Source organism: Anomaloglossus baeobatrachus, chromosome 2 (assembly GCF_048569485.1).
Source record: "Anomaloglossus baeobatrachus isolate aAnoBae1 chromosome 2, aAnoBae1.hap1, whole genome shotgun sequence".
In the NCBI taxonomy this organism is placed as follows: domain Eukaryota; kingdom Metazoa; phylum Chordata; class Amphibia; order Anura; family Aromobatidae; genus Anomaloglossus; species Anomaloglossus baeobatrachus.
This window is the reverse complement of record NC_134354.1, coordinates 718,350,747-718,376,261: the sequence shown is the minus strand read 5'-3', so window position 1 is coordinate 718,376,261 and position 25,515 is coordinate 718,350,747. Positions and strand designations below refer to the sequence as shown.

At 49.4% G+C, this 25,515-nt stretch overlaps 1 protein-coding gene across 1 annotated transcript in view; it reads right to left on the bottom strand.

Annotated features, from left to right (window-relative positions):
- Window positions 1-25,515, bottom strand: part of LOC142290635 (putative tRNA methyltransferase 9B) — a 52,456-nt gene that overhangs the window by 12,572 nt on the left and 14,369 nt on the right. The window contains exons 2-3 of the mRNA XM_075334607.1: window positions 22,904-23,075; window positions 18,350-18,523 (exon numbers count right to left, since the gene is read on the bottom strand). Coding sequence (XP_075190722.1) covers window positions 18,350-18,523; window positions 22,904-23,057 — 328 coding nt within the window. The 5' untranslated portion in view covers window positions 23,058-23,075. The remainder of the gene's footprint in view (window positions 1-18,349; window positions 18,524-22,903; window positions 23,076-25,515) is intronic.

Sequence of the window (25,515 nt, the reverse complement as noted above, 5' to 3'; positions counted from 1 at the left end):
TCCACATCCCCTGGAGGGCTCTGTGGAAGTGGGATCTTGCCGGCCCCCAAGCCCTGAGGCCGGGCTCCATCCACAGACCCAGAGAACCTGCTGGATTTGGAGCGGGAGTGCCGTTCAGGGACAAGGCCCTGCAACTTTCAGGTACTCGGTGTCCCCGGCAGGCACGGACACTCTCAAGGCTTGCTGAGCGTTATAGTGCGCCGGGGACAGTAGCGCTGTGCGCTGGGGTTAGGTCACTGCAGCTTTGCTGAGTGACGTTACATGTTGGGAACTACTGCGCCGACCGCTACTGGAGCGGCGGCGCAGCTGCGACTTGTGGTGCGCCGGGGACTTTGCGCCGACCGCGCTTTTACGGCGGCGGCGCTTCTAACTTTAGCCCCCGGCTTCTGCGGCCTAGCGCCGCTTCGTTCCCGCCCCCACCCTGTCAATCAGGGTAGGGGAGAGACGCTGCTCAATGGGCAGCGCCGAGGGCTGGAGCTTTATTTACATGCTCCAGCCCTCTCACTAGGCACAGTGGGAAGCAGGCTTCCCGCTCTTCGTCTGTATACGCCCAGGGCCCGCCCCCCCTCTCCACAAGGACGCCGGCAGCCATTACACATGCGGTCTGGCTGGTTAAAGGCAGCAGGCTCTGGGAGACCCAGACTAAAGGGATTTCGGCGCCCACACACCGCTCCTAAGCGGGCGGTAAGCTGCACTTTAGTGCTGGCCCCACTAGTGCCTCAGTGTTATATTAGTGTACTTTTTTCTTGGTACCATATATATATATAGTTGCACTGTAAGGTCGCTTCTTGGCTGGACACCCTGTACTGCTCTGAGGAGGCAGCAACATGTCATCCGCAAAACGCAAGGGTGCCAAGGCACAGGCTGTGTACACTGTTTGTACTGCATGTGGGGCTGATCTACCAGCAGGCTCCAACGACTCTCATTGTGTGCAATGTTCAGTCCCAGTGGCACTTCGTCAGCCAGAGCCTATTGTGGTGGTAGCCCAGGCAGAGACGCCTGTGAACCCTGCCCCGGTGACGGGGACAGACTTTGCAGTTTTTGCTGATAAAATGTCTGTGACTATGACTAAAATCCTGGAGACCTTGCAGTCCAGGCCAGTTACTCAGACCATGGACACTGCTGTGTCTATGCTCTCCGGTCCCCCTCAGTTGGAACTAATCCGTACTTCAAGGGGGTCTCAAGCATCACAGGCTGAAGTCTCTGACTCAGATGACAGTCCCAGGCAGCCTAAGCGAGCTCGCTGGGAAAGACCCTCCACGTCATCACACTGCTCAGGGTCTCAGCGAGAAGAGTCTCTCTGTGATGAGACTGAGGACGGTGATCAGGAGTCTAATCCTGAGGCTCCTCTCAATCTGGATGCCCCTGATGGTGACGCCATGGTTAATGACCTTATATCGGCAATTAATAGACTGTTGGATATTTCTCCCCCAGCCCCTTCTGCAGAGGAGGCAGCTGCACAGCAGGAGAAGTTCCATTTCCTGTATCCCAAGCGTAAATTAAGTGCTTTTTTGGACCACTCTGACTTCAGAGAATCGATCCAGAAACACGACGCTCATCCAGACAAGCGTTTCTCTAAACGTTCTAAGGATACCCGTTATCCTTTTCCCTCTGAGGTGGCCAAACGCTGGACCCAGTGTCCAAAGGTGGATCCCCCAATTTCCAAGCTTGCGGCTAGATCCATAGTCGCAGTAGAGGATGGCGCTTCACTTAAAGATGCCAACGACAGACAGATGGACCTTTGGTTGAAATCTGTCTATGAAGCTATCGGCGCGTCGTTTGCTCCAGCATTCGCGGCCGTGTGGGCACTCCAAGCTATTTCAGCTGGTTTAGCACAGGTGGATGCTATCATACATCCAGCAGTGCCGCAAGTGGCGTCCCTAACGTCGCAAATGTCTGCGTTTGCGACCTATGCTATCAATGCTGTCCTAGAATCTACGAGCCGTACCGCTATGGCGTCCGCCAATTCTGTCGTTTTGCGCAGAGCCTTGTGGTTAAAGGACTGGAAAGCAGATGCTGGTTCCAAAAAATGCTTAACCAGCTTGCCATTATCTAGAGACAGACTGTTTGGTGAGCCATTGGCTGAAATCATAAAACAGTCCAAGGGTAAGGACTCTTCCTTACCACAGCCCAGAGCAAGTAAACCTCAACAGAAAAAGTGGCAGTCGAGGTTTCGGTCCTTTCGAGGCTCGGGCAAGGCCCAATTCTCCTCGTCCAAAAGGACTCAGAAAGAACAAGGGAGCTCAGATTCCTGGCGGGCTCACTCACGCCCCAGGAAAGCAAATGGAGGAACCGCTTCCAAAGCGGCTACCTCATGACTTTCGGCCTCCTCCCTCCGCATCCTCGGTCGGTGGCAGGCTCTCCCGCTTTTGCGACATTTGGCTGTCACAGGTCAAAGACCGGTGGGTAACAGATATTTTGTCTCGCGGGTACAGAATCGAGTTCAGTTCTCGGCCTCCACTTCGGTTCTTCAGAACCTCCCCACACCCCAACCGAGCAGATGCCCTGCTGCAGGCGGTGGACTCTCTAAGAGCAGAAGGAGTCGTGATCCCTGTCCCCCCTCAGGAACGGGGGCGAGGATTTTACTCCAATCTCTTTGTGGTTCCAAAAAAGGACGGCTCCTTCCGTCCCGTTCTGGACCTAAAACTGCTCAACAAGCATGTGAACGCCAGGCGGTTCCGGATGGAATCCCTCCGCTCAGTCATTGCCTCAATGTCTCAAGGAGATTTCCTAGCATCAATAGACATCAAAGATGCTTATCTCCACGTGCCGATTGCTACAGAGCACCAACGCTTTCTACGCTTCGTGATAGGAGACGACCATCTTCAGTTCGTAGCTCTGCCATTTGGTCTGGCGACAGCCCCTCGGGTGTTCACCAAGATCATGGCGGCAGTGGTAGCAGTCTTGCACTCTCACGGACACTCTGTGATCCCTTACTTGGACGATCTACTGGTCAAGGCACCCTCTCAAGAGGCATGCCAACTCAGCCTGAATGTTGCACTGGAGACTCTCCAGGCGTTTGGGTGGATCATCAACTTCCCAAAGTCAAATCTGTCACCGACCCAATCACTAACGTATCTTGGCATGGAGTTTCATACTCTCTCAGCGATAGTGAAGCTTCCGCTGGACAAGCAGCGGTCTCTACTGACTGGGGTGCAGGCTCTCCTTCAAAGTCAGTCGCACTCCTTAAGAGGCCTCATGCACTTCCTCGGGAAGATGGTGGCGGCAATAGAAGCGGTTCCGTTTGCGCAGTTTCATCTGCGTCCACTTCAATGGGACATTCTCCGCCAATGGGACGGGAAGTCAACATCCCTGGACAGGAAAGTCTCCCTTTCCCAGACGGCCAAAGACTCTCTGCAGTGGTGGCTTCTTCCCACCTCATTATCACAGGGAAGATCCTTCCTACCACCGTCTTGGGCGGTGGTCACGACAGACGCGAGTCTGTCAGGGTGGGGAGCAGTCTTTCTCCTCCACAGGGCTCAGGGTACGTGGACTCAGCAGGAGTCCACCCTTCAGATCAATGTTCTGGAAATCAGAGCAGTGTATCTTGCCCTACTAGCCTTCCAGCAGTGGCTGGAAGGAAGGCAGATCCGAATTCAGTCGGACAACTCCACAGCGGTGGCATACATCAACCACCAAGGGGGGACACGCAGTCGGCAAGCCTTCCAGGAAGTCCGGCGGATTCTGATGTGGGTGGAAGCCACAGCCTCCACCATATCCGCAGTTCACATCCCCGGCGTAGAAAACTGGGAAGCAGACTTCCTCAGTCGCCAGGGCATGGACGCAGGGGAATGGTCCCTTCACCCAGACGTGTTTCAGGAAATCTGTCGCCGCTGGGGGGTGCCGGACGTCGACCTAATGGCGTCACGGCACAACAACAAGGTCCCAACCTTCATGGCACGGTCTCGCGATCAAAGAGCGCTGGCGGCAGACGCCCTAGTGCAAGATTGGTCGCAGTTCCGGCTCCCTTATGTGTTTCCACCTCTGGCACTCTTGCCCAGAGTGCTACGCAAGATCAGATCCGATTGCAGCCGCGTCATACTTGTCGCCCCAGACTGGCCGAGGAGGGCGTGGTATCCGGATCTGTGGCAGCTCACGGTCGGCCAACCGTGGGCACTCCCAGACCGACCAGACTTACTGTCCCAAGGGCCGTTTTTCCATCGGAATTCTGCGGCCCTGAACCTGACTGTGTGGCCATTGAGTCCTGGATCCTAGCGTCTTCAGGATTGTCCCAAGGGGTCGTTGCCACCATGAGACAGGCTAGGAAGCCCACGTCCGCTAAGATCTACCACAGAACGTGGAGGATATTCTTATCCTGGTCCTCTGCTCAGGGAGTGTCTCCCTGGCCATTTGCATTGCCTACCTTTCTTTCTTTCCTGCAATCTGGGTTAGAAAAAGGTTTGTCGCTCGGCTCCCTTAAAGGTCAGGTCTCGGCGCTATCCGTCTTTTTTCAGAGGCGTTTGGCACGCCTTCCTAAGGTGCGCACGTTCCTACAGGGGGTTTGCCATATCGTACCCCCGTACAAGCGGCCGTTAGATCCATGGGATCTGAACAGGGTACTAGTTGCCCTCCAGAAGCCGCCCTTCGAGCCTCTGAGGGAGGTTTCACTTTCTAGACTATCACAGAAAGTGGCTTTTCTGGTAGCGATCACATCTCTTCGGAGAGTGTCTGAGCTGGCAGCACTATCATCCAAGGCTCCCTTCCTGGTCTTCCACCAGGACAAGGTAGTGCTGCGCCCCATTCAGGAGTTTCTCCCGAAGGTGGTATCCTCTTTTCATCTTAATCAGGATATCTCTTTGCCTTCGTTTTGTCCTCATGCAGTTCATCGGTATGAGAAGGATTTACATTTGTTAGATCTGGTGAGAGCACTCAGAATCTACATTTCCCGCACGGCGCCCTTGCGCCGTTCGGATGCACTCTTTGTCCTTGTCGCTGGTAAGCGCAAAGGGTCGCAGGCTTCTAAGGCCACCCTGGCTCGATGGATTAAAGAACCAATTCTTGAAGCCTACCGTTCTGCTGGGCTTCCGGTTCCATCAGGGCTGAAGGCCCATTCTACCAGAGCCGTGGGTGCATCCTGGGCATTACGACACCAGGCTACGGCTCAACAGGTGTGCCAGGCAGCTACCTGGTCGAGTCTGCACACTTTCACCAAACATTATCAGGTGCATACCTATGCTTCGGCGGACGCCAGCCTAGGTAGAAGAGTCCTGCAGGCGGCAGTTACCTCCCCGTAGGGGAGGGCTGTCTTGCAGCTCTAACATGAGGTATTTCTTTACCCACCCAGGGACAGCTTTTGGACGTCCCAATCGTCTGGGTCTCCCAATAGAGCGCCGAAGAAGAAGGGAATTTTGTTACTTACCGTAAATTCCTTTTCTTCTAGCTCCTATTGGGAGACCCAGCACCCGCCCTGTTGTCCTTCGGGATTGTTGGTTGTTTTTCGGGTACACATGTTGTTCATGTTGAACGGTTTTCAGTTCTCCGATGTTACTCGGAGAGAATTTGTTTAAACCAGTTATTGGCTTTCCTCCTTCTTGCTTTTGCACTAAAACTGGTGAGCCAGTGATCCCACTGGGGGTGTATAGCCAGAAGGGGAGGGGCCTTACACTTTTTAGTGTAATTGCTTTGTGTGGCCTCCGGAGGCAGTGCTATACACCCAATCGTCTGGGTCTCCCAATAGGAGCTAGAAGAAAAGGAATTTACGGTAAGTAACAAAATTCCCTTCTTTACAACTATAGTAAATACACCATTCTGCTTCAACCCTAATGTATGTATATATTTAAATACACACACAGCTCTACTACAGCCATAATGTAAATATAAACACAAATGCCTCACACTTCTAAAGGTGTCTGAAGTACACACAAATAACAAAGAGTCTGTCAGCACAGAATGACTGTTCAAACCAAGTACAAGTGCTTGATGCATCATGGCTGGGCTATGACCAGCTGAGGGAGTATTTTCCGGTCGTGATGTCTGTGTTACCAAACCCCTTATACTATAAATAAACACACGAACTGCATGCGACTTGGTTCAAATGGCCACAGCAGCCTTTTATTGCCTATTGTTCACAAACTAAGCACCTTAGGGACGCCGTCCAACGGGCGACCCAAAACAACACACAGATAACAATAGACGATGCCAATTACATGACCCTCCCGGGGGCAGGCCCAGTCCATAACTACTACTCCCCTTGCCCCTGGCCGCAACACACCGACCCAGAGACGAGGTGCCAATCACCCCCGGATTGACACCCCCACACTTTGGCAGAACCCCGTGCCTGCCACATCCCGGAACCGAGAGCCACCATACCGAGACAATGACTTCCGGTCCAGTTACCAGTCACTTCCAACCTCTGGACCAGACCTACCCCCCCGCCGCTGTGACAAATAGCATCCCAACATCCCAAACCACGTCCCCCAGATGACAACACAAAAAGGGAGGGTGGGCGGGGATCCCTTGGCGTCCGGAAGAAGAAGAGGAGGTAACCCCCTCCTCTCCCAGACTAACCCTTTCCCTACTCCTCCTCTTCCTCCCAAGCTAAAACCACCCCTTAATGCCATATTAGGCCTGCCTACCAAACTGTCCCTATTAACCCCATCACTCCCTAACTCCCCCTTGGTCATGTCGCCCCTCCTCCCCAAGGGGGGATCCATGGCTGTCTTGACCAGCTGAGGGAGTATTCTCCGGTCGTGATGTCTGTGTTACCAAACCCCTTATACTATAAATAAACACACGAACTGCATGCAACTTGGTTCAAATGGCCACAGCAGCCTTTTATTGCCTATTGTTCACAAACTAAGCACCTTAGGGACGCCGTCCAACGGGCGACCCAAAACAACACACAGATAACAATAGACAATGCCAATTACATGACCCTCCCGGGGGCAGGCCCAGTCCATAACTACTACTCCCCTTGCCCCTGGCCGCAACACACCGACCCAGAGACGAGGTGCCAATCACCCCCGGATTGACACCCCCACACTTTGGCAGAACCCCGTGCCTGCCACATCCCGGAACCGAGAGCCACCATACCGAGACAATGACTTCCGGTCCAGTTACCAGTCACTTCCAACCTCTGGACCAGACCTACCCCCCCGCCACAGGACAGACCACGTGACACCTTACGTGGCCTGGACCCGCCACACACCAAAAGCTCGCTCAACACCATCCTGCAGGCCCAATGCCCATAAATCCACTCCAATGTCGTTGAGGTGCACTCCGTCACCCCTCCGAAACCGCCAATCTGCCGGCTCCAACTCCCTGTGCCTCACCACAATCCCGCCGTTCCTGATCACAAACCTGGCAACCACCCGATTCACCTGGGCCCTGGCCTTATTGACCTTTTCCACCGACCGAGCCCCCCTCCACGACAACCTGGTCACTATGTCTGACCACACGACAATCAAACCCGGGTACTGCTTCCACAACCGCAGTAAGTCAATCTTTATATCCCGGATCAGATCTCGTGACGCCCGGACTCCCAGATCATTACCTCCCACGTGTAATACGAGCACATCCGGAGGCCGATCAACCTTACAATAACGACCAAATTCTGGGACCACCCTGCCCCACTCCATGCCCCGAACACCGATCCACCGAACAGTCGCCTGCCCACGATCCAGCCCTAGCTGCCGACCATTCGGGCGAACCGCCGCCCGCCGAGCACCCCAGAACACGAAGGAATGCCCCAGAATCCAGATTAGGCACATCCCTACAACAAAGAAAGACAACGAAAACAGAAATTAAAACCAATAACATCACCACCATCAACGCCTCTCAGAAAACACATTCTACCTCCGTCCTCTAACACTTGTACATTACCCCCTCTTTTTTTTTTTTTTCTTTTTATATATAAACCACTTCCAAACCGCCAGACCACCTGTACCTAGACCAAAGTTACCATAATGCTACAACAGCTGCGGCCTCACGTACCGCCGAAAACAAGAAGATTCCCATCTACCAATACGCTTTACCACCTCATCTCCAAGCCCCAACGAGCGGCCTCCGTAGCTGCCCCTATCTGAAAGGAATGCGACCCGAAATCCTCCGGGCGCTCCCCCACGTTCCGCAAACTACGCCGCAGAACCGCTACAAACTGGAACCTTGATAAAAAGGACCCATCCACGTGCCGCAAAAATGGGCCCGGTAAACCCCCCCTCACGGCCATGAATTGCTCCACCAAACGCACTGGGCACAACTCCTCCCCCGGGACCGCGTATAACACCACCAACCTACCCCGGCCCAGCTGATCCGTTTTCGACCGACTAATCCGGCACTCCACCTGATCACCGCCCACTCGCACATCCTCAAGCAGCAACCCGCCGCCTGTCACCCTGGATGGGCTTACCAACTCACCGATCCGGAAAGCTCCATAAAAAGCAAGACCGAAAGCCGTTGTAAACAAAACAGTTTCGTAAACCGACTCACAAATGCCGCTCAGGCCCCCCACCAACCGCCTCAACAAACCAAACGATACGGGACGCCTCTTGTCCCTCTCCAGCACACCGCGGCAAAAGCCCCGCAAGGCCCGTCGAACCCGAAAATCCTGCGAAACATCTTGTTCCCCTCTCATTTTTAACCAAAACGCCACCGCCGCCACCTGATGCGCCACGGCCGACGCCGATCGCCCGGCCGAGAAATCCACACTCACCAACGCCAGTAATGCCACCAAGTAATCCACGCCTACCCCATCAAACATCCGACCCAGCAACTCCTCCCATTCAGCCCACACCTTAGCATATCGGCACCAAGTCACCTCAGTCACCGAATTCCGAATCAATTCTGAAATCACCGCCTCACCAGATTCCATAAATCCACGGGACACTCCACTCCGACTTCGTCCGCCCAAGGCAGTAACGCCCGAAACCTGCTGAACTGAAAACGAGACAAAGCGTCAGCCACCCCATTGTCAACTCCCGGAATGTGCTTTGCCACCACCTGTACATTCAGCTGCAGACATCTCAACACTAAATGCCGCAAAAACACCACCACTGGCTCCGACTTAGCCGACAAGTTGTTAATAGCAAACACCACCGCCTGGTTATCACAATGGAAGCAAACCTTCCTCCCGGCAAAATGCGACCCCCACAGCTCCACTGCTACCATGATAGGAAATAGCTCCAACAGAGCCAAATTCCTGACCAAACCGCTCTCCCGCCATGCCTGTGGCCACCGACCCACACACCAGTGACCTCGAAACACGGCCCCAAACCCTGCCGACCCAGCCGCATCGGTGAACAGCTGTAACGCCCCGTTAGACGCCACCTTCTCCATCACCAGGGCCCGGCCATTGAAACACTGCAAAAATTGATCCCATACCAAAAGATCGTCCTTGATCGCCTTCGTGATTCGCACGAAATGTGTCGGCGACCGCACACCTGCCGTCGCCGTTGCCAAACGTCTCGCAAAAACTCTCCCCATCGGCATAATCCTGCAAGCGAAATTCAATTTCCCAAGCAAGGACTGCACCACCTTAAGCCGCACCTTCTTTGCTGCCTTCACCCCTGCCACCGCGGCCCTCAAATCACGAACCTTCTCCTCCGGCAACCTACATTCCATGGCAATAGAATCAATCTCAATCCCCAAAAAACGCATCACAGGCGCCGGGCCTTCCGTCTTATCGGGAGCCAAGGGAATCCCGAAGCTGTCTGCGACTTTCTGCAACGCAAATAACAACCCCGCACAAACCATTGAACCCGCCGGCCCAACACAAAGAAAATCGTCCAAATAGTGAATAATGGACGTAAGCCCAGACACATCCCGAACCACCCACTCTACAAACGAACTAAACGCCTCAAAATACGAACACGAAATTGAACAACCCATTGGCAAACAGCGATCAACATAATAACTGCCATCCCACCAGCAACCTAACAAATGCTGACTATCTGGATGAACCGGTAACAACCGAAACGCCGCTTCCACATCAGCCTTTGCTATCAACGCCCCCCGACCCGCAGCCCTGACCAGGTCCAACGCCTTGTCGAACGACACATAATATACTGCCGCTAACTCCGGTGCAATGCCATCATTCACCGATAACCCCTCTGGGTAAGACAAATGATGGATAAGCCGAAATTTGTTCAGCTCTTTCTTCGGCACAACCCCCAACGGCGAAACCACCAACTTCGAACACGGCGGGGCGTCATAAGGACCGCCCATTCTGCCCAAAACCACCTCCTTTCTCAGCTTCTCATCCACCACATCCGCATGATCCCGAGCAGAACGTAAATTACGGTACGGCGGGGGCGATGGACTAACAGCCGACGGGATACGGAAACCGTCAGAAAAACCAAACCATAACAACGCCGCTGCCTCGCCGTCCGGATACCTATTTAAAAAGGGGGTCATCGCTTCTACCTTCACCGGCGTCATCCCTTTTTCCAACCCCGTCACCCGCTTTTCCTTTCCCCTTTTTAAAGCACTTGGACAGGCTATGTCCTCCCCCACAACCTGAGCATTCATGCTTAAAGCGGCATGCCGCTCCAAACCTGCACTGGCCCTCATTATATTGCCAACAGAAACCTTTTTTCTGACTTGCCGGGGACCCGGCCCCCGGTCCCCCGGCACCCCCCCGAAAGGGCTGAGTCGGTGCCGACATCAGTCGCATCCATAAGGAAATATCCTTATGGTCCCATCGCATATCCGGCCGCAACGCCTTCCGCTGCCGGAATTGCTCGTCGTAACGCAGCCACGCCAGCCCGCCATAAACCCGATAATCCTCCCCTATCGCATCCATGTAACCAAACAAGGCCGAACAATGCTCCGACTCATTTTCCCCGACCACGCTCGCCAAAATCGCAAACGCTTGCAACCAGTTTGCAAAAGTCCGAGGAATAAGCCTATAACGGCGCTTTTCCTCCTCGTCCTTCTCCTTTTTGGAGTCGCTCGGCTTAACCCTATCCAAATTAAATTTCTCCAGGGGAAGCAGAGAAAAAATCTCCACATATTCCCCTTTCCAAATTTTTTCCCGCACCTCCTTCTTTAAATGAGCCCCCAGCGGGCCCTCAAAACAAACATAAACTTTGCTTTTAGCCCTATCATCTAGGCGCACCACCTCATCCTCCTTCTCCTTTTCTTTTTCCTTTGCCCCCTCCGCCGCACTCCCCCCTGCGCCCCCCCCTTCCGCCGCGCCCGCTCCATCCCCCCCTCCCACCGCCGTCGCCCCCCGACCTGTCGTCCCCACCCACGCCGCCGCCGGCGCCTGCGCCGCCCCCCCCCCCCAGCCCCGGCAACCGCCGCCAACCCCTGCAACAGGCCCAACAACTGGCTCCACACTGCTACTCCGCCGGGCTCCGCCGTGTCCACAGCCGCCCTCCCGCCCCCGACGACACTCCCTGCCAGCGCAGCCCCTGCCGCCCCCGCTGCCGTCTCACCCAACCGCGGCTCAGCGTCCCCCGATACCGCTGCCTCGCTGTCCTCCGTCTGCCGACCATCCGACTCTTCCGACAGCACGACCTCCTCATCCTCGCCGCTGACATCTTCTTCCATCCGACATCCGGGGGGCGCCGCCGCGGCACCCCCCCCACCACGGCCGCCAAACCGGGCCGCCGCGTGGGCAGTGCCGTCCCCGCTCCGTCTCTTGCCCTGGGGCGACAGCCCAGGAGACCGTCCTGTCCCCCACGCCGGCACCCCAGGCCTCGACCTCTTGCGCCCGCGCCCACCCCCTCGCCAACTGCCAGGGGACTCTGGACGCGGACTGATGGACGCCCGGCTCTGGATCCCAGCCGTCGCCGCCTCTGGCCCTCCTGGGCCGCTGCAGGCCTCCTGCCGCTGGGTCCTCCCGCTCCCACGGGACACCGCCACATCCGGGGGCTGCACAGCGGTCCTGAGTGACCGGGTGGTCGCCGCATGGCTCACGCCGTCACCCCTGCTCACTGCCGCGCCAGGGTCAGGCACCACAGACCCCCCCCTGGCGCTGGACCTACCGCCGCCTGCAGCCCCTCGGTCCCCCCGCCGACTGCAGGGGGAACTGCTGGCCTCCATCCCTCGCCGAGCGCGCTCCCGACCTGGAGCCGCTGCTGTCACTGAAAATCCAGCCCGGAGGCCGGGACCGGAAGTAGGCCCCGCGCTGGCCACTCCCACCTCCCGACCACCGTGGCTGGAACGCAGATTCCTCCCGCTGCTGCTGGGAGCAGCAGCCGGACTGCGCTGCTGCTCGGCCCACTGCGGAGGGTCCCTGGAGGGGCTCTGGCATCTCCTCCTCGCCCCCTCCCGCACCCGGGGAATACCTGCGGGGGGGGCCGCGACTGGCGCACACCATGGCTGGGGGAGCGAGGGGCAAGCGCCGACGGGTTAACCCCGGCAGCCCTGATGTGGGTCTGCACTGCCAGGGGCCCGTGCGCTGCAATGGCTGCTGCAATCAAGCGCTGAAGTTCCTGGAGATCAGCCATGGTGGTCCTCGTGCTGCTGATCCCTTGGCGTCCGGAAGAAGAAGAGGAGGTAACCCCCTCCTCTCCCAGACTAACCCTTTCCCTACTCCTCCTCTTCCTCCCAAGCTAAAACCACCCCTTAATGCCATATTAGGCCTGCCTACCAAACTGTCCCTATTAACCCCATCACTCCCTAACTCCCCCTTGGTCATGTCGCCCCTCCTCCCCAAGGGGGGATCCATGGCTGTCTATCATTTAAATACACCTTGGCACCTGCTTGTTTTCCATCTATCTCCTCCCCTTCTCTGAAGCCAGAGCTGCCAGTCAAAAAGGGGGAGGGGGAAGAATGAGGGAAAACAGGTAGGCAGGTGAGAAGGTGCACTGAACAGTTTGGCCATGCCATGATGCACTGAGAGCGAGTGCTTGGTTTGCACATTCATTCTGTGCCGACAAACTCCCTTTATATACACAGTTTAGAAGCACAAATTAGGACCCTCATCCTCTACACACGTTACTGCTTACATGGTCACGACATCCTCAGGTCCTTTAAAACAACACCCACACAGTGTGGAATCATTACCTTCACATTGTTTTTTGGCTGCAGTGAGATTACAGAAATTAAAAAATGTCTATAGTGCTGGGGCAGATGTACTGCTTGGGTCCGGGCTCGTTTGGTGGGTGGCTCGAGCGCCTCTTCAAGGGGTTGCTGGCAATCTCGATGAGGGTGGTTAGGTAGGTGTATGGCCGGAGCCGTGTTTTGAGTTCGTGATGCCACCCACGGGACGTGGTGAAGGTGTAGACACCACCGCTGCAGTTATGGGGGCACCCGGGGGAGATGGTCGTGCAGCAAGATGTTAACCCCTCCGTAGGCAGGGATGGTGGCCCCGAGACCCGTTTGGGGAGAGTGGTAATTGGGCAGCAAGTCTCTGTAAACAAAGTTGATGGTGGTCGGTGCCCGAAGCTGGCTGCATCTTGTCCCCCACCCGGGTTGGTGGTCTTGGCCTTTCTCCTGCACCTTGTTATGTTCGTGTAGACTGCCTGTGCCTCAGCAATGGGAGTCCGCTCCCCGGCTGTGTATGTGTCGGTGGAGTCCGTTTGCCCGCAGGCGCTGGCCCGTGGGATCTCTCTGCCTGTGCGGTGGCTTTCTATCCCCTCGGTGAGCTGTTGCCTTCTTTAGGGACTTGGGATGGGAAAGGACCTAAGGTCCAGACCTCAATCAGTAAATTCGACGTGGTCCAGTGTCTTCTGGGCCTCGTTCTGGGTATGAGTACCCCCCTGGTGCTACGATTTCCAGTCGGTTTCCCGGTTCGGTACCGGCGGGCCACTACCCTGTCCCGGTCCTTTACAGTTCCACCTGGCTGTCTTCCCGGCTCCTGCAGGCCAGGCCACCGCCTGCCTCCTAGTCAAGGTGTGCGGACTACGACCCTCACACCTGTCAGTTTCCGCTGCTGACCTGTCACCACAGCTCTGCTGCACTCTACTCCTCAACACTACAAACTGATCTGTCTGTTTTGCTGACTCTCCTCTGGACTCCTCGGTGGGCGTGGCCAACCACCTGGCTCCACCCCCTGGTGTGACCATTAAGCCCTGAGGGAGGTGACTAGGTTTTAATGTGGTTGGCTGCTGTAACCTTTTTAGGGGACAGGTGTTGTGCGGGGCGTTATCTGTAACTACCTGGCTAGTCCAGGGCGTCACACAGACAGAAGACGTTTCTCTGAAGTGGGCACACTTCTTGGCTATATTGATGCATTCGCTGCTGATGTTACAAATTACAAACATCTGTAGAATGGCGCGGGGTGGTAGTCATGGTTGAGGGATTGACTTCAGACAGCCCGGCCTGCAACACGAAGGACAGGGTCCTGGCTGTGTGTGTGATCTTGAAAAGTATGGGCACTATTCCCTGTGCAGCCCACATGTTGTCACTGACGTCGGCTGGTCAGGACCAGATGATGATTTGTTTCCATAAGTACACTACCAAACAACATAATTTTACTCAGCGATTCATCTTCATCAACAACTTTATCAACCAGATAGAGGGCACATATCTTCCAGCACTTTTCAAGTCTACAGAGCATATTCAGACACCTGCTGGGTTGTCACTGATCTTACTGCTCCTGTGAGTCTCAGCACAAGTCAACCTAATGTTATAGTCCAATTCAAGACAGTCACTTTCCCTTCCTGTGGCTTCACATCCAATCTCCTCATAGAGGAGGAAATCAGGGGTTTTGTCCCTATGGCCAGAGTATAGCCTTGTGTTCCCAGATGCTTCTGTATATTACGTCTCTTCTCTTCGTAGGGGTGGGAAATATTGGCATAGCTAGTAGCGCCAGAGAGGAGCCTTGCACTCTCAAATGCTTGGGGAGATTCTGCCCGGGATAGCAGACTATGCTCATGTACGAGTCCGTCTCCGCCTGTTACCTTTGAGGCTTAAGGCCTTACTGCTAGAGCCCTGTCCTCTGGAACTTTTGGGGCCGCTTCGTTAAAAGACCGGTCACTAGCCTCAGTGTTATTTCGCGTTATGTGTCTCCATCAACACTTCAGGCTCTCGCTATCTCCAATAGTTTCCTTTTTTTTTTTTCTTCGACCACAGATCACCCACTGCATCCAGCCTCAACGACCTACAGAATATACGTCCATTTCTGTCACACATTGACTTTCCAAAAGGAACCGTCTCTGTCTCTATCAGCTAACTCCTGCCATTGTGAGCTAGTCCCAATGTTTAACTATCTCTCACCCTATAGACTGGTAACTACTAAAAATGCCATACATTATACAGGAACACTTTACAGTGCATCACATTACCATCACAAGTCATGACACTATTTACAAAGATGCAGGACATAATTAAAATTACACTACATGACAATATAATACCACGATTAGAGTCTTCAGGAAAAGGAATGCAATAGCAACCGTCCACCTCTTTACACATCAATGACAGTCGGGCAAGGGGATAAGGCTGTTCAATACTGGGCCCCCAAGCTCAGAGGCCCCATAGCAACTCAACTGCGTGGCTTGGTAGTCACTGTGCTTTGTAAACACTGTAGATTAATTTTGTTAACTTGTTTACGATTACAGCAACGAAAATTGTATTTATTTATGTCTTTTTATAATTCACTTTTGCATACTATGAACCCTTTTTTGTGTTTATAAATTCTAAAACCCAATATTTTTATGATGTTGGAGCAGTATGAGGGTTTGGTTTTTGTGGTTAAATGTTTTGGATTTTTTTTGGGTGGTATCATTTTAACGTACAGTCATTTTTTTAAATTAATTTTTTATTCCTGTTTTTGGGAGGCATAGAAAAAAATACTTCTTTCATTGATTTTATTTTATTTTTGCATTGATTACTGTGGGAACTAAGTAACATGTTAATTTTATCATATGTGTGTTTAGTTATGTTGTAATACAAATTGTGATTGCTCATGTGATATTTTGATCATGTGTTGCACTGACAAGTGGCCGATTTGGCGCTGCCTTATACGGGGCCTGGAAAAGTATGGCATATTGTGGAGGCCTTGGCGGCAATGTCAACCCTTTGGCACCCTAAGATTGTGTTATAGTAGTGTTACAATGGAGTAATGGACTTACAGAGGAAGCTCTCCTGCAGTAAAACCACTATCACAGGCAGCATTGATCATGCCGTCTGATGGATTAACAATCCCTGATGGGAATAATCTCTGATCCTGCTCATTCCAGCAGACTTTCCGTGTCACTGTTGGTGTGGGCACAGCTGCTGAGCCATTGCGTCATTCACAATTGTGTATTTTGGTCAGTATTTCACACCCTGAGGAAGTGCCAGCAATGGCACGAAACATGTAGGGGTGGTCCTGTTTACTTCTGGTGGATGCACGGCTTTCTGGAGTGATATCATGGGTAAGGTGTGGTAATTTTCCACAGCGCATATACAGTGCCTACAAGTAGTATTCAACCCCCTGCAGATTTAGCAGGTTTACACATTCGGAATTAACTTGGCATTGTGACATTTGGACTGTAGATCAGCCTGGAAGTGTGAAATGCACTGCGGCAAAAAAGAATGTTATTTCTTTTTTTTTATTTTTTTTTTAAATTGTGAAAAGTTTATTCAGAGGGTCATTTATTATTCAACCCCTCAAACCACCAGAATTCTGTTTGGTTCCCCTAAAGTATTAAGAAGTATTTCAGGCACAAAGAACAATGAGCTTCACATGTTTGGATTAATTATCTCTTTTTCCAGCCTTTTCTGACTAATTAAGACCCTCCACAAACTTGTGAACAGCACTCATACATGGTCAACATGGGAAAGACAAAGGAGCATTCCAAGGCCATCAGAGACAAGATCGTGGAGGGTCACAAGGCTGGCAAGGGGTACAAAACCCTTTCCAAGAAGTTGGGCCTACCTATCTCCACTGTTGGGAGCATCATCCGGAAGTGGAAGGCTTATGGAACTACTGTTAGCCTTCCACGGCCTGGACAGCCTTTGAAAGTTTCCTCCCGTGCCGAGGCCAGGCTTGTCCAAAGAGTCAAGGCTAACCCAAGGACAACAAGGAAGGAGCTCCGGGAAGATCTCATGGCAGTGGAGACATTGGTTTCAGTCAATACCATAAGTAACGTACTCCACCGCAATGGTCTCCGTTCCAGACGAGCCCGTAAGGTACCTTTACTTTCAAAGCGTCATGTCAAGGCTCATCTACAGTTTGCTCATGATCACTTGGAGGACTCTGAGACAGACTGGTTCAAGGTTCTCTGGTCTGATGAGACCAAGATCGAGATCTTTGGTGCCAACCACACACGTGACGTTTGGAGACTGGATGGCACTGCATACGACCCCAAGAATACCATCCCTACAGTCAAGCATGGTGGTGGCAGCATCACGCTGTGGGGCTGTTTCTCAGCCAAGGGGCCTGGCCATCTGGTCCGCATCCATGGGAAGATGGATAGCACGGCCTACCTGGAGATTTTGGCCAAGAACCTCCGCTCCTCCATCAAGGATCTTAAGATGGGTCGTCATTTCATCTTCCAACAAGACAACGACCCAAAGCACACAGCCAAGAAAACCAAGGCCTGGTTCAAGAGGGAAAAAATCAAGGTGTTGCAGTGGCCTAGTCAGTCTCTTGACCTTAACCCAATTGAAAACTTGTGGAAGGAGCTCAAGATTAAAGTCCACATGAGACACCCAAAGAACCTAGATAACTTGGAGAAGATCTGCATGGAGGAGTGGGCCAAGATAACTCCAGAGACCTGTGCCGGCCTGATCAGGTCTTATAAAAGACGATTATTAGTTGTAATTGCAAACAAGGGTTATTCCACAAAATATTAAACCTAGGGGTTGAATAATAATTGACCCACACTTTTATGTTGAAAATTTATTAAAATTAAACTGAGGAACATAACTTGTTGGTTTGTAAGATTTATGCATCTGTTAATAAATCCTACTCTTGTTTGAAGTTTGCAGGCTCCAACTTATTTGCATCTTATCAAACCTGCTAAATCTGCAGGGGGTTGAATACTACTTGTAGGCACTGTATGTATCTTGATGTATTTTTTGACCGCTTTACTACTGCACTTTTCTGCAAAATCTGTGTGTATGCATTTATACTCTAAGGTGTCTCCTTGATCTTTATGCGCTGTGGTATACCATATTTTTATTCCTTTGCACCTATTCCTCCTGTCAATTCGTCCACTTTTAATATACAGGACCATTTTTCCACTACCCTCCTCTCTCTCTTTGACCTTTTTCCATTTCTCTTTACTATGTGCACCTTTATGTATGGCATCGTTTGGGACTGGTTCTGATTATAATAAAATGACTATTTTGTACTTCACAATGGGTCTTTTTTGGTCATTCTTTTATTCCCATTCGATGCACATAAGTGTTTACACATTTTCATTAGCTGCACTTAATACTCTTTTTCTCTTTGGTTCACATCAGTATTTGTGTCAACTAGCCCATTATGCATGCTTGTAGTACAGAACAAGTATTGCAATCTTTAACTCACCAGCTATGGAAAGGACGGCATCAAAACATCCATCCCGATACGGGAGACACAATCCATCACACGCCATTACTTCATAGTCTTGATTTCTTGCAGCTTTCACCAAGGGCAAGCAATAATCACATCCCACTTTATATGTTTGACGGTTGATATGCAGATATTTCCCATTTCCACAACCTGAAATTATATGGAAATACATGAGATGATTGGAGATAAAATAAGACTGATAGAGATGCCTCAAAATTGAAATTGAACTTGCATTTTTTGATTGCTTTTACAATATTGTTCACTATTTACACATTGCAGTATATAATATAAATCATATTGTCTAGTAAATTCAAAGGAGCACCAGCTAGACATCCAAAGGTGCATGGCATCCCATCAGTCCTCCAAAATGAGAAGGGGGCGGGAGGGCACCAGGGATCAGGAATGACATGGTATTTCAGTAATGAAATAGCAGCAATCAGAGCTAACTCCGCTCGCTGCAGTTATAAGCAGGTTCCAGTTGTTTAACGGGAAGCTGCCACCAGATTTGTCCCTTATAAGCTGCGGCCACCACCAGTCAGGCCTTATATACAGCATTCTAGAATACCGTATATAAGAGCCCAGGCCGATCTGTATAACATAAAAAAACACCTTTTATTATACTCATCTGCGGTGCGATCTAGTTCGGTGTCTCCTCTCTTTCCATTACCATCCTCCTTGCTTCATGTGAATGATGATGTGTCCTAAGTCATGTACACAAAGTCTGCCATTGCGCTTCTGTGTATTTCTCTCTGGCCTGCTGCCAGCAGAGCAAAGTACTGTAATGTGCAGATGTGAGGAAAGGTCAAAGGATGTCCGTGCATGTGCATTATAATACTTTGTTTTCCCCTCAGCAGGGCAGAGAGAAGTGCTCGTGCGCAAGAGTTCAATAGCGGACTCTGAGTGGATGACGTAGGACATATCAGCCACACAAAGCAGAGAAGGCAGATGGCAATCACAAGAAGATAGGAGGCGCCGGATCAAGATCAGTGACACCCATCTGACCTGACTGCCCCACAGGTCAATATAATAAAAGATGTTTTTTACATTATACAGAGTGGCCTGGACACATACTGTATATACAGTGTTCTAGAACACTGTATATAAGGGCTTACTGATGGTGACCACAGCTTATAAGGGACAAATCTGGTGACAGCTTTCCTTTAACACGCCGGCACCTGCCCTATATGAAGGGGGCTCCGTCCTTATAACTGCTCTGTGATGGATACATACGTCATGGAGCTGGAAGATTAAGAGATTTATGATAGTACTTGGTCATTTAAATGCTGTCCAATTATGTCTGGGATAATTTATCTAAAGTCTTATATGCTAAACTTCTACTGGCTTTAGAGTTTTGTTATGTCCCTCCCAGTAATACATCCAGAATGTGATGACTGCATGTCCTCCATGCTACCGTCTTCACTAATTCACATGCACTCCAGTTTCTCTTTCTCTTGCTACCTCACTTTTAGACCTACTTCACACGTCACTGATTTCAGTACGTATGACATCCGTTTTCATACATACCGGAGACACAGACATATGCAGACCCATTAAAATCAGTGGGTCTTCGCACACATCAGTGTTTTCACAATGACCGTGTATCAGTATGGCACACATGCGTGTCTGTGTGTTCCGCATAGAGACAAGTCTGTTTTTCACCAACAGCACTGATGTCACAAAATTATTTTCTTTCTTCCATGCCTAGGTGCATGGTGCGTTCTACATCATGTAAACACGCCGGCATTGAGGTCCCGTGCAAACGCACTACAATGCCGGCTAGTGTGGAATGACGAAGAATGCGTCATGCACCCAGGCTTTAGAAGAAGAAGAACAAAGATTGCCGAAAGAGGAGGTGCCGGACTTGGAGAACACCCATCCAACCGGTTTGCACCACACCGACCGTTAGGTGATTATTATAAAGTGATTTTTACGTTCCACACAGCAGCCTGGGCTCTTATATACAACATGTTATAATGTATATAAGTGTATATAAGAGCCCACTGGTGGTGGCCACAGCTTATAGTTGCCAAATCTGGTGAAAGGTTCCCTTTAAGTCCATCAAAGTTCTATGCTTGTGCGGACATACTGATGCAGTCTGTGGGAATCGCAGACACAGATCATGGACAATAGGTGGTGTTGTTTTGAAGAAGGGAGCCATGTTTAATAATCTCATACAACCCTTTTAAGTCTTAAAAGAAAACTAATAAAGTCTTCTCAAAGTTAGAAAACATGGAGGCCACCCATGGTGACAGTCAACTACTGGAATAGTTTAAAAAACTATTTATCTCAAAGTAATTATGCAAACCAGTTACACAAACTCCCAAACACTTATCTAATGCAATCTGCTCATAATACCAGAATAATTACAAGACTAATTTCACTCTTCTGTTTCTTTAGCAGGAGCAAAATTAAAAGGCCATGTATTTAAATGAGCCATTACAGGTAATTGTTAGTCACAATTGTTTCCTCCTGAATTGGGATAAAATTACTGTTACCGAGCTCGGCGGAATATTGTTCAAAACGGTTTCTGATAAATTCTATGAGTAAAGAGTTAGAAAAACGATTGTTCATTGAAGCGGTTATACTTTCACAAACAATTACTGTAGTGATTAGCTGTGGGAGGATGTACACAGGGTTAAGATTACTGAATTAATATATTATTTTAGGTCGAACTATGGAAATTATATTGTAAATTAATTTTTTCAGTAACCACAGTAAGTTTCCTAAACTTAAAGAGAATCGGTCACAAGATATAAATATGTAATTTTTCCCCATGGTGTAAATTCCACTGTTCTGCCCTGTGTATAAATCTAGCTTTATTATCCAAGTGAGCATGGTCATCAACTCTTCTTCAGGAGCCCCCATGTCTAGTTGGCTAAAAATATTAGATTAAATTAATATAAAGGAAACAAGAATGGAGGCACAGGAACAAGATATAAAGCCCCAGATATAGGGAAAACAGCATCATTTACATCAGGTAAAAAATTACTTTTATAGTGAGTGACAAGTTTGCTTTAAAGGGAACCAACCAGCTGGATTTTTACATATAAAGTAATGGCAGTGCCATACTAGCACTAGGATGGTGAATCAAATCATACCTTCAGTTTATATATTGGATCTTGGATTGCAGAGAAAAATGTTATCAAAGGTCTACAAATGAGTGCATTGCATGTGCATCAGGGAGGGACTTTGTGAGTCAGGTCTTCGGTAATGATTCCTCTTGTCTGCCTGCTTCCCCTCTGTTTAAATTTCTCCCCTCTGCAACTAACACTATGGCCAGTGCGTGTACAGGATTATATTCAAGTTTTTCTCCAACACTTCAATAGAATGGCACCAGAATCACTGCATGTACGCACCGCGATCTCCGACACCATTTTACTGAGGACATTGTAAAGACTGAAAAACTCCGGCATGCCCCCTACCTCTGATTGACACCTCACTGTCAATGTACAGTCTCTATAGAGAGCCTGGTGTGGGTGGGGACAGCTCCCTGGGCTCAATTACATGACTAAAGATAAAAATTCAGATTGTGTCAGAACGGCTGCAGCCAGTAATTAAGTGATACATTGCTGCATTCTCTCATCAAAGAAGGCTTCAATCTCTGTCATGCTGTCAACCGATGTGTGATACATTGCACGATGCTGTTGGAAGTAGCCCATTGTAAGTTCCTCATCGTCTAGCTGATTGACGAAGGTCTGAAAGATTTCTATATACACCGCTGTTGTCACTGTTGCTTCATTCCGGTCAAATGTCATCCAAGTGCAGTCCGATATTTGCATAAACATACGATGGAGAAGATGAAGAAATTAATCTCTCCATCTTCTCACCTGTGCTCTGATCCTCACATGCGAGAGAATTAGAGCACAGTAGAATGACACTTGGCTCACGGACTCAAGAGAGCTTGACCCAAGTGTCGTTAACATATCACATCCGATGCTGACGCATGAGAGAACATAAGTCAGTGTTACCCCGTAAAAAAGTGAATTCCTCAATTTCTTCCTCCCTGCCAGCAGACAAACAATATGGTTTCCTAAGCCGCAGTTTAGTAAATTCCTGCTAGCCAGCTTTAATGAATGCATGGATACTGGGACTGAAAGTTACAGTGACTAGCTTCTGCGCCCATCAAAATTGAAGACAGTGCCACAGAAGGGTGGAACGCTGCAGAGACAGCAGGCAGAATGCACAAACGCGGGATTTCGGGTAGTACACCTGACATCAAAGGGACACTGAAGAAAAGGAGAGAAGAAATGTTGTATAATGAAGACCAGAGGAAGTTTTATCTTCCAGGCAGCATAAGCCTCATAGCCCGGAATATGGAAGCTATAAAAGATGATTTTTACTGATGAAGCTGTTATCCAGGAGGCATACAGGTATGACTAATTTCAGCTGTATACAACCTGTATGCCAATATTAATAACTCAAAAAGCTCAAAAGGGTAACAGATTCCCTTTAGGTCATATCCTTATTAGGATATTAGGTTCCAAACCAGACATTCATTATAAATCTCTAGGTTTTCCATAATACACTTACCTATGTCAGCAATGAGACTTCCTGGTTCTTGAGCTAGGAGGAACTCTTGGACTTTTGGCCAGGGTTTGTAACGTTTGTCATTGAAGTATGGTGCTATCTTCTCATATACGTTGTGCACATGGTGTCTTTCTAATTGGCTTGCCTCCTTTTCCATCTCCAGTCATTAGTTTGTCTATTGGAAGTCAATGGTGTGTTAAATTCATAATTATCAATACACAAAGGATAATTTTATTGCAAAACTCTCCTATATAGATTTATTATGGTGACGACACTTGATCAAAAAGAGGGCATAATGTATGGCAAGTCATTTGACAGAATTGTCCCTTAAAAACCAAAAAGGAGGCTATGTGCCAGGACGGAATTAAAGAAGCACTCCCATCAAAGTCGAATCATATCATATAGAACAATTAACCATTTTGCCCTTCTATCCAGTTAATTCTTCTGTTTTCCATTAGGTTTTTGATATCTTATAACTATAAATAGACCAGCTTTATGTAGAAACAGGAAGTCACTTTTCAGGCAGGAGTCTTCACTAGAATTACATGATTTTCAGTGACCTAGATTTGAAGATCTAATGATGACTAATGCAGGGAAAAGTGCCTTCCTGTACATAGAGCTTATAAGGATTCAGCTAATCTGTTTTTAATCACATGACATCATATACCTAATGGAAAACAGAAAAATTAATTGGTTAGAAAGGCAAAATGAGCAATTTGCACAGTACTATATAATATGATGATTGCACTATATTAAGATAAAAACCTTTAAGGTAGCGATTCTTTAATAATACCAATTTTTAAAAGATAAGCTTTATTACAGTAGATATAGTTCATAATTTATGAATCAAACATATTTATGAATCATAAACACAACATGTACCAATAATCTCAGCAATACAGAAAACAGTTAAAATTGGTGGGTGAGCAACAGTGGTAGGCCCAATAGTACAAGATATAATACACACATTTGCATGTAGAGTTAGAAATAATAGAGATGTATACGAATCAATATTCATTACCATGTAAGTAGTAGTACAAATCCATGCAAAGTTGTCTTTTCAGCCAGTGAATGTATATCCCACAGAAGAATGAAGGGTAATAGGTACAGTGGGAGAAAAATATTTAACATGCCACCAGATTTCTTAGTAAACATATTTTGTCATGGGACCTCATGTGGATTACGTCGGAACTAGGTGTTTGGGATTAATAAAGGGGAGAAAGAGGGTGGGATTTTTTGTATTCTATTTCAAATACAGGATTTTTTTGGTGTTTGTGATTATTTCTTTTCACTTACAGATTAGTAATGGGGTATCTCATAGATGCCTCACATTACTAATCGAGGGCTTAGTGGCAGCTGTGAGCTGTCAATAACATTAGCCCACGTGTACTGGGTGCTGACACTGGCCCTGCCTGTGATACAGCAAAAACATGGGGGGCAGTAGATCTCTCTGATCAACTACAGCCCTATAGCGCCATATGCAAAACTAAGGTAAGGTAGAAGAAGCTGGCTGTGCACATCATACAGATGGCACTGTACAATGCTTTTATGCTTTCCCAATATGCAGGCCCGACTGGTGCCTTTCTTCAGTTTCAGGAGGTAGTGATCAAGGCCCTGATGTTTGGAAGTCAGAAGGGGCGGGCCCAGCATCAGACTGGGGCCACAGGTGCCCCTCAAAAACATTGACTCTGGGGCGAACCGATCAACTTCATTCAAAAATTACATTCACAAATTTACCTATGCTTCTATATAATAATCTACAGGGTAGTTTGTAAAATGAATGATGCAATGCCTCCTTTGTCTGTACACAGTGAAACAAGTGTATTGTGACAACTGCTGATCATATGTGGGGGGTTAGTGACATACTACTAAAAAAGGACCCTTCGGACGATTCTCCTGTTTTCCTGTGGGCTAGTCCAATCCTGGGCAGGCCTCAGTAACTCTGGAACGAAAGTGCTTGTGTTGTAACAGGCCAACATTTCCCAGGTGAGAATCCTCAATTAGTAGAGATGAGCGAGCCTCTAGAGGCTAGAGTTCAGTTCGGTTCGTCGAACAGAGGCCGTGTTCGAGTTCGGTTCGGCGAGCCGTTCCACGAACCTCTCGAACCCCATAGAAAACAATGGGAAGCAATCACAAACACATAAAAACACATAGAAAGCACCTTCAAAGGTTTCCAAAAGGTGACAAACAACTCCCAAGACAACACAAACACATGGGAAAGTGACAAGGACATATACTCATGCGAAAACAAAACAGCTGGAAAAAGAGGAGGAGACACAGATATAGGCATGGCATGCCCTTCTAAAATCATGTAAAACACCGCAAGGGGATTCCAAGCAGAGTCTCCCTTTTTTCCAAAAATTGGGCCACACACACCCCTTCAGTGGCATCACTTGTGCCCCAGTTGCAAACTGGACATGTTGATTTGCATCAAGCACATTCAAAAATACGACAGCCTTAACTGTCCTCAGGATGACACCGGGGTAGGTAGCAAAGTCCTTGCTGAACCATGACTTGTTCATCTTGGATCATTTTTAAAAACACAGCAAGGGGACTCCAAGTGGAGTTTCCCTTTTTTCCAAAAATTCCGCCCCACAGACACCACTTCAGTGGCA